Here is a 15032-nt window from a genome sequence, read left to right as displayed (position 1 = left end):
TGCACAATGCAAGACGTGTATCGGTGTACACTGTTCTCTTTGTGGTCTGAGTGACAGTGATTAGCACACCTGTTTCACTGTGTGTGTGTGTGTGTGTGTGTGTGTGTGTGTGTGTGTGTACATGCGTGTGGGCGTATGCGATTCTGTGTGAAATGAACACTCAGTGATTAACAGAACTAGGTACCTGAATGCCAGTCTTTCAGACAACCCACACTAACTATATCTGCCCATCTGTCCGTCCGTCTGTCCATCCTGGAACGCACTGGAGACCTGTGTCAGGTCCGCCTGTCTGTCCGTGTGTACATGCGTGTCTGCGCGCGCGTGTGTGTGTGTGTGGGTGTGTGTGTGCGCGCTCTCCCTCCTCCCTCCCTCCCTCCCTCCCTCAGTCAGTCTGGGTGTGGGCCAGGTCATGGGCTCTCTCTCTCTCTCTCCCTGTCTGAGGCTACCTGCTGAAGAGGGAGTGGAGGTGGTGCTGGGTGTAACACTGGCTGCTCCGTGGGGACTCGGTGCGCTCCATCACGCCCTGGAACCAGCCCGCCACGTCCACCTCCAGCACCTCGTACCGCCGGATGAAACTGTGTTCCTGCCGAAAACACGAGGAGAAGCTTCAATATGCAACCTGTGGCAGGACGGACAGACTCCCAATACACATGATATTCCAACAATGATGGGAACTGATACCCATGGGTATATAACGTATATAACAGAGTTAGCATCAGTCCCAAATAAGTATCAGAGGCTGAGGGGTAAGAGCAGAAGAACTTACGAGCAGCTTGTGGTATTTTGGCCTTTTTCTGTGATCCTTTGTGAGGCTGAAGAGAGTGAGAGACAGACAAACGAGACAGGAGTTATTTTCTTCGTATTTGTCACACAGACAATACCAGTCAAACTCCTCTGTGTGTATGCGGGTGGAGGCAGGTCCTCACCAGTCTTTGACGAAGGACTGGAAGTCGAGGGAGAAGCCCATGCTGAGCGGGAGCAGGGGAGGGTCCTCCTGAAGCACTTTGGTCAGGACCTCGAAGTCTGTCTTACAGTTCTTATAGGGGAACTGCCCTGTGGCCAGCTCCACCTGCAGGAGAGACAGAGGCATTACACCCTCAGCCTAACCCCCACGAGGCTGATATTCTGATATTCACACTGATGAGCTCTGAGCTCAGACACTGGGGTAAAGGCACAGAGAGACACTCACCAGAGAGATGCCCAGACTCCACACGTCTGCTCTGATGTCATAGTCAGGTTTGCTGGGGTCTGGGGGGTCTATTCTCTCAGGCTGAGGGGGCACATTAGCAAAGACGTATTTTCTCTGTTAGAAACGTCACTAACAATGCCACATAGACAACACCAAGGTCAGAAACATACACAGCAAAATGTCCAGTGTTAAAACCACTAATAGTATAATATGTACTCTGTCGTGTGTGTGAGGGTGTCTGCATGTGTGTGAGACAGAGAGAGAGAGAGAGAGGAGTAGGATAGAAGGTGTGAGTGTGTGTGTGTGCGCGCATGTGTGTGTGTGTGTGTGTGTGTGCGTGTGTGTGTGTGTGCGTATGTGTGTGTGTGTGTGTGTGTGAGTGTGTGAGTGTGCGTGCGTGCGTGTGTGTGTGTGTGCGTGTGTGTTTTTACTCACAGCCATGTACGCAGCGCACCCCGCACTGCGAGTCTTGGCCTTGGAGTCGACGAGTCGGCCGCTGATGCCGAAGTCACACAGCTTGATCTGGCCCTTGGCGTCCAGCAGGATGTTGGAGGGCTTGACGTCCCTGTGGATCACGCCGTGCTTCTCCTTCAGGTACAGCAGGGCCTTCACTATCTGCAGGGGTCAGAGGTCAAACACCTGCTCAGCGCTCCGAGAGAGAGAGAGGGGGCACAGACAGAGATACAGAGGAAGAGGGGGGAGGGAGAGAGACAGAGGAAGAGAGAAATACAGAAGGAAAGACAGCGGGAGAGACATACCAAGAGAGCAAGAGAAGCAAACAAAAAGAAAGCTGATGACAGAGAGAGCAGGAGCGAGGGAGTGAGGAGGTCATGCAGGAGAGGAGAGGGACTCACTGCCACGGTCATCTTCCCCAGGATGCGCTCGGGAATGGGGCCCTGGATCCGCTTCTTCAGCTTCTCCGCACACGTTCCCATCAGCTCCATGGCGATGAACACGTCCGTCTGCAGGGGGAGGGGAGGTGTGACATCACTGCACTGCCCCTGCACTCCAGCCCTGCACACTGTCTGCTCTTACATTATACGACACATCACGAGGGACTGAAATGTACCAAACCTGTGAGTGTGTGCATGCTCCAGTGAGAGAGAGTGTGTGTGTGTGTGTGTGTGTGTGTGTGTGTGTGCGTGCGTGCGTGCGTTCCTGGGCGTGGGCATGGGTGTGTGGGTGTGTGTGTGTGTGAGTGTGTGTGTATGTGCATGTGCGTACATGCGTGCGTATATGTGTGTGTGTGTGTGTACGCGTGCCTCTGAGTGCGTGTGCGCACGCGTTCCTGTGTGTGCGTGTGCGTGTGTGTGTGTGTGTGTGTGTGTGTCTGTGCCTGTGCCTGTGCCTGTGCCTGTGTACAATGTAGACCAGCAGCACTGGCTCTTGCCCATGTAAAGCTGCAGGTTCACAGGGTTCATGTTATCGGGGAGCTGATGTAAGTCTCTTACGTTTGTGACTATGGCGCCGTAGCACTGGATGATGTAGGGGCAGTCGTGGCTCTTCAGAACCACGTCCAGGTCCATCAGGATCCTCTTGTTCTCATCCTTGTTCCCCGTCCTTCTCATTTGCTGCAGGAAACGCAAGCCACGGGGGCTGTTATCATCGTCATAGCAACAAAGCACCGTGAAATTATGATTGCCGTCAGAGGAAACACACCCACGGTAAACGCAACAAGGAATTAGGCACAGGAGACGTAGTTACCGCAGGATGTGACATAACTCCAACGTACGCAAGGACTGTGTCAGATACTCTGGCTGAGGCTGCTGTTCAGCCTGAATTCATCAGGGCCAGTCTATGTCTTATAATGGATCCAAATGAGTCCTTTTCTAAACTGGGCGTGCGTCATCTCTCTCGCTCTATAACAGAGTGTGAGTGGAACGCTGCCACTGTAAAATGTCACTGTTGGAACTACACTCCCATGACGCATTGCTTCCCGTTATTTAACTGTAAAAAAAAGTAGAGCCCTGTAACATCAGCATACAGCACTGGACAGCTGAGGCTACGCCATTTTCTACTCCTTTTTTAAAGCGGAGGAGCCGAAAATGTAAACGGTGAATAAAACATAAGCACATCTGTCGATGCAAACAGCAGCGAGCAGCCCCTGAGAGCAGCCCCTGAGAGCAGCCCCTGAAGAGCAGCCCCTGAAGAGCAGCCCCTGAAGAGCAGCCCCTGAAGAGCAGCCCCTGAGAGCAGCCCCTGAGAGCAGCCCCTGAAGGGCAGCCCCTGAGGGCAGCCACTGAGAGCAGCCACTGAGAGCAGCCACTGAGAGCAGCCCCTGAAAGCAGCCCCTGAAGGGCAGCCCCTGAGAGCAGCCCCTGAGGGCGGCCCCTGAAGGGCGGCCCCTGAAGAGCGGCCCCTGAAGAGCGGCCCCTGAAGAGCGGCCCCTGAAGAGCGGCCCCTGAAGAGCGGCCACTGAGAGCGGCCACTGAGAGCGGCCACTGAGAGCAGAGACTGAGAGCAGAGACTGAGAGCAGAGACTGAGAGCAGAGACTGAACAGGCGGCAGCAGGCAGGCTGGCTGGCTGGCTCTGGACAGCCGTAACCTTTAGTAAGGTCAAGTCACCAGACATCAATGGGCTACAGTGTATACACTCGTATCCCCGGAAAGGGGATGGTTCCAAGCAAATAAATAATGAAATAAGTGATCATTAAACTGTTAGGAGGGCCACACTTAACTGCTCTGTTCAATGATAGACTTAGATACACCGTGTAATTATGGGTTCGGCTGAAAAGAAAAAAAACAAGGCACAACAAATACTAAAAGAAAACCTGCTCGGGTGAAATTAATTCTTTCCTGCACCTCAAATCTTCCCATTTTGTTTCTGATTCTTTTTCCTTTCCCTTTATACCAATTCCTGTAAATCCTGATCTTCCAAGCATCGAGTCCATGTTCTGTGACGGTAATTTGTTTGAAGCTATACAAAATGGCAAAGATATATGCAGAAATGCATTGATAAGGTATAAACGGCATAATTTGACAAATATTTTTTATACAATCTGTTTTGAAGTGCAGCCTCGCCCCATTTGCACTCATTTCATGCTCAGGCGGGCCGACTTCCTGCTCTCTGTGCTGCTATTGGCTGTCGTTGGTTGGGCAGGGCGGTCACCTTGACGGCGATGACGTGTCCGGTCTTCTTGAAGCGCACTTTGAAGACCTGGCCGCAGGTGCCACTGCCAATCTCCTCCTCGTTAATCAGGTCACTCACTTCCGCTGGGTACCGCTGGGGAACACACACACACACCAAACATTCACTGAGCACCGTCTCTTACACACACACACACACACACACACCAAACATTCACTGAGCACCGTCTCTTACACACACACACACACCAAACATTCACTGAGCACCGTCTCTTACACACAGACACACACACACACCAAACATTCACTGAGCACCGTCTCTTACACACACACACAGAGCAGTGTCTCGTCCACACATAATCACCAAGCCCGCACAAATGGGACTCACACAAACACATATGTGACTAGCATGCGTGTGACCCCCTAACCTGTCCATCAATCTTCAGGTATCCTGTCTGCTTCATGATCTCCTGCAGCTTCTGGTCAATCTCCGCACTGATAAACACCAGAGGAAGAGCCGTTATAAACACATGTACACAAACACGCACACATTTCTCTCCAAACCCTGTGACAGGTGTGTGTACATGTGCCTGTGTCTGTGTGTATAGAGTAATGTGCGTAACTTACTTCTCCAGGCGCTTCTGCAGACTGTAGGGGTGTGGGTGTGTGTGTGTGTGTGTGTGTGTGTGTGTGTGTGCATAACCCTTACTTCTCCAGACTCTTCTGCAGACTGTAGGGGGGTGTGTGTGTGTGTGTGTGTGTGTGTATAAGCCTTACTTCTCCAGACTCTTCTGCAGGCTGTAGGGGGGTGTGGGCAGGGTCAGCATGTGTCGAGGGCGGCTGGGGTAGGAGTGGTGCTGGGGCGAGTTCTCCGATGACGAGGAGCGGCTGCCTCCGTCGTTGGCCAGGGGGAGCTGCAGAGCTGGGGTGGACAGAGAGGAGACAGCAGGAGGCAGAGAGGGAGGTCAGGACCACTGGTCTCAGGGGACTCCCTGCTTCACAGGAGCCCGTAAAAACACTGGGGCTGGACTGCAGTGACCACTCAGGGCCCACAGAAAGCCCTCAAAACCACACCTGGAGTCCAAAGACACAGGCCAAACCTTCAGTACAGGTGCAAACCGGTGGTGAGCAACGGCTGGCGCAGGTAACGCTAACACACAGACAAGTCCAGACATGCAGAAACAGGCCAGCATAAATGTAAAAGTAAAAATAAAAAAAATAAAAAAAATAGACAATCGTAAAAAAAAAAAAAAAAAACATCCAGTGTAAGCAGAGTATACACAAGGTGAAAATCCAATGGCTGAGTTAGTGTTAGCTTGTCCCAGCATGCACCAGGCAAACCGCATTCAGACAGAGGGGGGGTGTGTTTGGAGGGAGGGAGGGAGCTTCAGCAGCCACCCTCCTTCCAGTATACGAGGACGAGCAGTGACAGGCAGTCAATTCTGCCCTCCTGCCCAGACCGTGACTCTGAAGAGACTGCTGGCTCGGGGCGGCCATTTTGTCACCCATGTAACCTTCAAACGACACCAGATTCTGGACAACGACCCAGTGTATAGCGTTGTTCATCTCTTTTCTTATCCGCTGAGATCTGTATGAGGGGTCCACAAATCCTGCATCAATCCTAGGAGGTGTTTTCAGAAGCCCAGTGCGGTCCTCATAAGGGTGGTAAAACCTGACACCAGCGAGTTTTATGAGGACCTGGCGTTTACACGCGTTACCCTTCCTTACGGCTGGCTTTACCCATCCCAGTGACCAGGGCTGCACAGTGCTATTAGTCACCTGAGGAGAGTTATAGGAAGGAGAAAAAGATGAAGGCAAACCGACATGCTCCGTTTCGTCCTCCTGCTCCAGCAGACCTGGCGGCTGGAGAGAAGGCGTTAGTAACGTTAGTGGAGTCAGGCACACGTCCTCCACAGCCGCGCACGCCATTAGACAGACAGACAGACACGCTGCGGAAAGACCCGGCCGCGCCCAAGAGTCCGCTCCCGGCCGAGAACAGACGGGCGGACGGACGGACGGACGGACGTCCAAACGAACGGACGGGCAGGGGAGGAGGTGAAAGAGCGCAGAGGCAGGAGGAGAGCGAGAGACGGTGAGGAGGACTCCCCTACTGCGCGGGACACTGCCACTCTCTGCGTGTATTAGACCGTGTGTACTGGGCCGTGCAGTAAGCCACATGCACAGTGTCTCAGTCCGCCAATCCAGGGGTTAATACGTCCAGACGCTCAAATTCACACACGCACGGACGCACGCACGCACAGACGCCACCCTGCCACTGACACACACACACACACACACACACACACACACACACAGAGGAAGGGGGGGGGGGATGAGAGACATGGAGGTAGAGATGGACATGGAGATGGGTGAAGGAGGGACAGATACCTATGCGTTCTGACCTATACTCAAACCTCCAGAAAAATTTAAAGCTTTCGTAGAACTTGCGGTGTTCAATCATAACTAATAAAACTGAATGGATACAATAATTGTCAGCAGCAAACGAAGAACCATCTAGACAATTACAAATGACATACTGTAACCATTTTCCAAGCACTATCATTCACCGGAGATCCCAGTGTGCCGTTAGCCAAGACCTGGCCCATTTTTAAGGCTTAGGACATGTGTTGAAACACATTTTCTAATCATTCAGACCAGAATGAATGCCATGACAATTCAATTTAAATACTGCAGCATGTGCATTTTCACCAAAGAATGGTTGCTATGCTGTTCCGTGTAAGAACTGTATACAGTATACTAAAGATGATGACACTGCCTGCAGCTTAAGAAGGGTATTTTTCTAGGCACTGTGTCCCCAGCATCAGGAGGTAAGAACCAATGTGAGGAGGACAGGATGAGGGGGAGGAGGAAGAGAGAGAGGAGGAGGGGGAAAGAGGGAGGGAGAGAGAGAGCAGTGGCAGAGAGAGCGATGTTTGAATGATACCTGCACGCTGGGAAGGGGCTGGAGCAGGACTGAGCTGGATCACGATGACTGGACAGAGGAGAGAAAACACACACACACATTACTGTACACTGCTGTACACACCACACACACACACTCACACACACACACACATTACTGTACACTGCTGTACACACCACACACACACACTCACACACACACACACATTACTGTACACTGCTATACACACCACACACACACACACATTACTGTACACTGCTATACACACCACACACACACACACACACACACACACACATTACTGTACACTGCTGTACACACCACACACACACACACACACACATTACTGTACACTGCTGTACACACACACACACACATTACTGTACACTGCTGTACACTGCTGTACACACACACACACACACACACATTACTGTACACTGCTGTACACACCACACACACACATATACACACACACACACTGTATACCGCTGTACAAACCTCACACTCACACTCACACACACACATTGTATACCGCTGTACAAACCACACACACCACACACACACACACACATTGTATACCGCTGTACAAACCACACACACACACATCACTGTACACTGATGTACACACACACGCACACACCCCACGCACACACAAACACACTGTATACTGCTGTACACACCACACACACATTACTGTACACTGCTACATAAACACACTCACACATTACTGTACACTGCTATACACGCCACACACACGTATCCTGCTACACACACCACAAACACACACACACACACACACACACACACACACACACACAAATGACTGTTTACTGGTATAAACACCACATACATGTGCGTTTAACTGTAGACTAAGGCTGGGCGATATCTATAAAAATAATATCACAATACTGTCATGTGAAGAATTATGGCACACGATTATCACTTTTCAAATTTTCTATTTTATGTTTTGATTCTGTGGGAGAGGTTTGCGACTACAACTCACTTGCAAAGAAGTAAGAAAAAACGCTAGATATTAGAGGTTCTACTGTAAATTGAATTGGCAATAGCCCTACAGCAATCACCTTGTCACAAAAATGTGCTAATTCAATTTCAAAATGAAATGTGTTGAAGAACAAACACATTAAAACATCTTCATTCGCCATCCTTGATATCCTGGTCCTGGCTGGTAAATTACTCCAGTCTCATTGTGGTTATTTATTGCCATTTTGTATTAGCTTGTCTATTTTATTGACTGATTTTTACTTTTTAAATGAAATAACCAAGAGCCTTTCCCGGTGTTACTGGTGCTTTTGTTCCTGTTGAGATGAGTTTTAAAACAAGCAATGTTCTGAATAAAAATGCGTGTGTGAAAACTACAACACTGTCTACTTTGCTTCTTTTTAAGAAGCTAAATAATTGCCTATACGAAACAAAGTGTATGAAGTATGCGTCTTATCAACAGGCTATAGAATGGTAAATGGTAAATGGGTGTCATTCAGCGAAAAACCACCCAGAAGTGTGACATTTTTGCTCAAAATTTGTGTAAATGTTCTTTCATATTTTTAACACTTTTCAGTCATTCTCTGGCTGGTCCTAACTTTGGCATTGTATAATATTTAGAATAAATGACCCCCCCCCAGCTTTAAGAGCCAATATCTCTAGAATGGCAAATCCAATGAAGCTAATGTTTTGGATATTCTTTAATGAGTACATGAAGAACATTTACACAAAGTCTGAGCAAAATTGGAGTGGTCAACTCCAATTATTCCCGGAATGACCCATGGGTAATGCAATAAATTGTCTTCCAGTCTGACATTATTTCTGCAGCCTGGAAGGCCTGCTGCCCACACTCCCTCAGTGTTACAGGCTTTTTCAGCAGTGCTGTGAAATGTGATGCATGCAATGGCCATTAGCCTAATTAGTCACATTCGTGAAGAGACAGACTGAGTGAAAAGAACTATTAAATACCTTCAGGGATAAGCGACAATGCGAGAAAGAGACAAATGGAGGCCTTCATTTTACGATAACTGCCTCTGATGTTGCCTGATTTTCCGATGCCCAACTTGCCTACTACAGCCCAAGTTTGTTTAGCTTGGACAGATTACTGCAAACGAACACACTTTCGGCTCTCCCATTGAGCATTCTGCAACGTGGGTCAATCATGCTCTTACAAGGAACAGCACTGGTAGCTAGAAGGGAACTTAGCAAAGTCGGCATCTTCTGTAATAATATCTAAACTCCTATTGTAATATCGATCTATAATCACCCGTATGTGATACTACCGCCCAGCCCTAATGTAGACTGCTAACTGGCACACACGTGTGCGCACGCACGCACGCACGCACACACACACACACACAAAGATGCTCGTACACAAGCGCACACACACACACACACACACACACACACACACACACACACACACACACAAACACACAAGCACAGTGTAGACTGCTACACAATTACTGTGGGCTGCTCTACGCACACATTACTGCGGTCTGCAGCCTGGTGGACAGTGGTGAGCAGCACCTGCTCCAGAGGGCACACCCAGCCTGCCCTCCGCTGATCTCCACCGGGCAGAGACGGGCAGATGAACACCACTCAGCCTCCCAGATGGGAAGGAAAGTAAAGCACAGATGCCATTCAAACGCATGTCACAGGCGCTTTTAAAGCCAATTGAAATCAGGCATTCCCAACCTTCAGTCATGAGCTGCACCTAAACACTGCCACAATATTCAAAGGCAATTTTACACTGTCAGACAAAGTGAGAGACGGAGAAAGAGAGAGGATTTGTTCCCCTTCAGAGTTCACAGTAGCCTTCAGAAATCTGTATTCTAAAAATGTAGGCCAAAAAAATGTTGCTTTCGGTCAAGTTCACCGACAGATTAATGCACAACGATATTATTCACTGTGATGAACAGCCTAAATCAGACACAATGCAATTCAACAATTCATACATCATGTCCATACAGCAGTAGCTAATACGGGACAGGTATGAAGGAATTACATGAAGTAAGAAGTTAATAGTGTAAGATTAATAATGGCAGTGATGTGGGAACCTACATTTTGGAAAGTTATTTAACCTCCTAAGACCTGGCGTACACATGCGTGGACTCCACATTTTGGGCTGTACAACCATAATACTTAATTCTTAAGACCGAGAGTCCACATATGTGGACATCATTTTTCTCAAAAACTACATCATGTCAAAAGATGATGCTTAGTTTTTATACTTATCAGGTCCCAATAAGCCCAAATAGCAAAGAGAAATTAAAAATGCAGACCAAAAAAGAGTGCAGGTCTTAGGAGGTTAAGCTACATATTGGTTAGCTTGCCAAGTTTTCTGTAATGAGGTAGTGCGCCAACTCTGGTGCAGGTGTTGAACAAAATTATCTTCCCCCAGTGCTGGCCGAACATTCAGCTGATCTAGCTGGGACTGTTTGTTTAGAGTACTTGTCAAAACAATGCATCTGGAAAAAGGCTCATCAATCAACAACGTTACTGTTGCTGAGATACTATATTTTGTGCCTTTTGCATTTGGGATAAGCTCATGGAAGCCTCTTTAAATCAATTTGTTTCCTTCAAATATGACAAAACTATGCATGTTCTGCTAATCTAGAGACATATTTGAATGGATTAATATACCTGCATTCTTTTCCCGTGTGCAAAATGCAGGATCCCACGTTAAATGAAAAATATTAGAAATGAGCATCGGGTGTAAAAACTGAATTTAAACAATGCAAAAAAGGAGAGCCCCAATGCGTGTTAAAGGTCAGTCTCTCCCCTCGTTGCATTAAACAGTGTGTTTTGCGTGCTCCATGGTTCCTTATTCCGAGCTAGTCCCTGTGAAGTTGTCCGGGAAAGGAGTTTAAACAGTATTTACCAGTTGAGCCACATCCCACCGACAGCCAGTACCCCTTCCACTGCAGCTAAAATACCCACAATGCCCCCCTTGCAGGTGAGGGGTTTCTACAAACCCCATTAGGGAGCTTTTGTTTTACAGCTGGTAGTTTTGTGAAGGCAATTTCTTTCTTAATTGCTCAGCTGCAAATGGTGTAGTCCAGACATTTGCATAGCGTAAAGGTGATCAGGGAAAGTGCAGATATGGTTGTGTAAGACTGCTGTTCATTGGAGCAATGCTGTTCACTACTTTTCATTTCTTAAGCAAAAGAACCACGGTGAGGAAGATCAACAGCTAATCAGCAAGCCAGGTAGCATTGCTCATCTGAACTATGCTATATTTAAGGGCAGGTGCAATTGGGTACATAGCGAAGAAGCTATGGGCAGATACAAATGTATGTAGCCTTTACTGTAATCTGGCCTTGAATGCAATGTAAGCTAATGACTACGTAATGAAGCTGTGCTTGTTTGTGGTCCTGCTTTTCTACACATTAGGTGGCCGGTATGGTGGGCGTATTTGAAAAGTCACATGGGTGAAATCTATGAATAGACACATTGCTGCACACGACTACAGATGCATCAATAACACTAGTACTAGACACAGCACTTAACATGACTTACCGTGCACACATTATTGTACAGCGTACACTGAATCAGACCATGCACAAGCACACTAAAACAATCATTGCATAGCGTTCAGGACAACATAAAGATTATCATACACCCCTGTATACACTACACACACCACTGTACAGCGCTGTGTAAGTAGTACACAGTATACACACACATCACTGTACATTTCCACAGATCTTGATCAGTCACATACCATACTGTACACTGTATAACCATAAAAACACACTTGTGTGCAATACTGCAGGTGCTATAACCACATTATTTTACACAGCAGACACGCACACAGGAACATACAAGCTGTACATTACTATAAAAACTTCTTACATACAGAAACACACAACATGACAGCATGAAGTACACAATCACAGAAATATAGGCCTACACACATTGCTGTAGTACAAACAGAAAATGCTCATTCACACATACATTACTACAAATTAACTAAAATAACTAAGCAACATTACACAAAAACCCTGTAAGAACACCACAAACAGTCAACCCCAAAACTGCACAGATTTAAGCCTAGGAGATTTTTCAGTCAAATTCTGTCCTAGTCACAGTTTTATAAACCATTACAATACCCAGTCAGGTACTGGGAATAGACAGAAAATTACAAAATACAAACTCAAAAACAGACGCAATCACATTTTACACATCAACCAGAATATAAGAATATATACGAGACAAATCTCTCACACACAGATACGTAAACTTTGCAAACCCTGTTCTCACAAGGTTAACGCAAAGCCAGTCCGCAATCAGCATACAATATAAATTCAAAATGATCGAAACAAAATCAAAAGTACCTATCATCTGAGAATCGTATGATGGAAAGGTTTTAGTTGGGTGTGTTTTGACAGACAGGAAGCCGGCTATGGTGTTAGCCTTTGCCCAATGATTAATTATAAAGCCATGGCATAATTACCAAAAATTCTCCCTAACATATTACATATATCAGAACGAATTTTGCCTTTCTTCACTCCTACAGGACATGCTATCTGTCCAAGTACCTCGATCATAAAACATGGCTGCAAGACAGATCGATCGAGCTATAACACACACATATTAACCAGCCAATTTAGCTAGCTAAATCGCAAAATAATGTGGCATACTGGACCACGTCGAACGTACAATGTTATCAGCAAATGTAAAGAATATCATAGCAAACGTTAACATGATGTTGCTAACCAGGGTCTACATTCTCAAAAACGTTACTGTGACGTTGGACACAGCCAGCCAGCGCACGTAAATTGAAAATACTTTCATGGTGTCTGCAGATTTGTCTTCTTTATTTGTCAGTTACCCGGCTAGCACCGTCCAAAATTAGATTTTTAATATCTGGCTAAATCTCACAATGGCTCAACATTTTCGCATTAGGGCTTCATTTTCGCCGTTCTGAAATTACATCGTATCGGGTAATTTGTCAGCGACAGCAAGCTAATGAATCAAAACAAGCCATCGACAGAGCAGACTGACTGACGGACGGGGCCTGCTAGTTAGCTAGATAGCTAACGCAACTGGATCGTTAAAAACCAAGAATATAGCTTGTGCCACTTAACGTTAGTACAGCTTGCTACACATATAACACGATAGCCAGCCAACTAACCCACTACCGTTACACTGCATTCAAGTGTTTTGATATGTGCAGTCTCCACGACTGTCCATAGCCGTCCGGAGTTCATGTTTGTTTGTATATAGCTAGCAAGCTAACTAGCTGGCAGCATATCTCAATTACACTCCCCCTCTCCTCCCCTCCCTCTCTCTACCCCTCTCGTTTCGGTCCTTTTCCCTGGCCCTCCACGGTCTCCGTTGTTGACTAACATTCCACATTCATAATGCACTCACTTGGCCTCGGACGCGAACGCTGAGGACTCATGTCGATGTTGAGGTCGATTCGTCTCCGAGCTTCTTTATTCTCCTGTTTTAGTTTCTCCTCGATTCGGGAGAGTCTCTGTTCAAGCGACGACATCTTGAAAAATCTAAGAACCATCGACTGTACACTGCAATCTAGGCTCCCTCTGCCGACGGTGAGCGGACCTTGGCGAAGCATGTAGGGATGCTGGAGGACTCACAAAGCGCAGCAAAGTACCATAGACTCAAGTCTGATATTGTATTTGTCTGGAAAGCCCCTGCCAGCAGGTCATACAGCTGTCAGCGAGCAGTAGTTTATGGCAAGGTTGGTTGCACCCCATTGTCATATTCATATCATATAGTGGAGAACAGCACACCAAAGTAATCTACAGTACAGTTTGCTCCTGCGATTCAAAGTTTCCACAGAGCATAGGGGAAGCACAGAACACTATCTTGTGCATTTATTGAGTTGTGTACTTCAGTATGTTACCTACCTCTACAGTCAGAGAAGAGAGTGAGCTTGCTGGTCAAAGAATGCATGAAGATAATGTAAAGGCCTGAATTTTTTGAATATGTTGTCAAGCAGTTTGCGTGAAATACTTTCTAAAATTGTATAATTATATTTTGATTATTTTTTTAATTACCAGTAATGTGATTTGCTCTCTGGAGAATGTGGTAAGAGTAAGTAAATTATATAGCTTGAATCAATTATATGAAATTAAAACACAATTCATTAATTGGGACTGCGTTCACAGGATGTGTTATTTACTACATTCATTTTATTTGTCATTTATTTTAGGTTCAGTATGAACATGGATGTAGGTTTGTAATCCAGCACCGTAAATGAATGTACGCATGTGGGTCTGTGTGAACCTACACACTTACGGATGGGGGTGTGCATGTTTAAAATAAATTAAGTTAATCGCAGAGACAAACAAACACAGTGATCACTCAGATAATCAATGTTTCAACAGCTTTTCTTTATAAATAAAACAATCTCTTACTCAGTTGTTGTTTTTGTATTATTGTACAGAGGATACAGTAAGCAGAGCCTGCAGCCAGACAGACAAGTTCACAACAAACTCAGCAGAAAGAACTTAGAAGGGAAGTCCAATTTAATTCAATGGTGAGTGGTACTTTTGCATCTGAGTGTGCAAGAAGCCCTAGTACGTCCATGTAAGTTGTGTGGCTGTGTATGCTATGTAGGGAGTGAGCACACTTTTGTGGGGAGCTGTGCACATATTTTCTGGGACCTTTCTTGACGAGCATGTCATAAAAGGCCTGCGTCCGCATAAGCCGGCATGAGTGCATTTTTTTCTCAATGCGTATTTGTGTTTTTTTTTTACTGTTTGTTTATGTGAACGTAAGACAGTGGTCAGCTTGGAGGACGGACAGTGAGATCCACACAGCTCCACACTCAGGCCCGTCCTCTGCATCTCACAAAGACTC

General features: G+C 46.7%; 1 protein-coding gene across 3 annotated transcripts; it reads right to left on the bottom strand.

Moving 5' to 3' along the window:
• Positions 1–371: 371 nt before the first annotated feature.
• map2k7 (mitogen-activated protein kinase kinase 7) lies at positions 372–13722 on the bottom strand. 3 transcript variants are annotated; one of them, XM_061233063.1, is made up of 12 exons: positions 13578–13722; positions 7221–7268; positions 5054–5198; positions 4705–4771; positions 4299–4412; positions 2641–2760; positions 2044–2151; positions 1625–1804; positions 1190–1270; positions 927–1069; positions 767–812; positions 372–583 (listed from the first exon to the last, which is right to left on the bottom strand). In XM_061233063.1, exons 1-12 carry the CDS (start codon positions 13720–13722, stop codon positions 443–445), a joined length of 1338 nt encoding a protein of 445 aa, XP_061089047.1. In that variant the 3' UTR covers positions 372–442. The 3 variants fall into 3 exon arrangements, with proteins under 3 accessions (XP_061089047.1, XP_061089048.1, XP_061089049.1); XM_061233064.1 differs by lacking the exon at positions 7221–7268 and having other exon boundaries at positions 13578–13708; XM_061233065.1 differs by lacking the exons at positions 5054–5198; positions 7221–7268; positions 13578–13722 and adding an exon at positions 4986–4999.
• Between the last annotated feature and the right edge of the window lie 1310 nt (positions 13723–15032).

This window comes from Conger conger, chromosome 2 (assembly GCF_963514075.1).
Source record: "Conger conger chromosome 2, fConCon1.1, whole genome shotgun sequence".
Lineage (NCBI taxonomy): Eukaryota > Metazoa > Chordata > Actinopteri > Anguilliformes > Congridae > Conger > Conger conger.
Note: the sequence above shows the minus strand (reverse complement) of the source record. Positions and strands in the feature narration are given on the sequence as shown.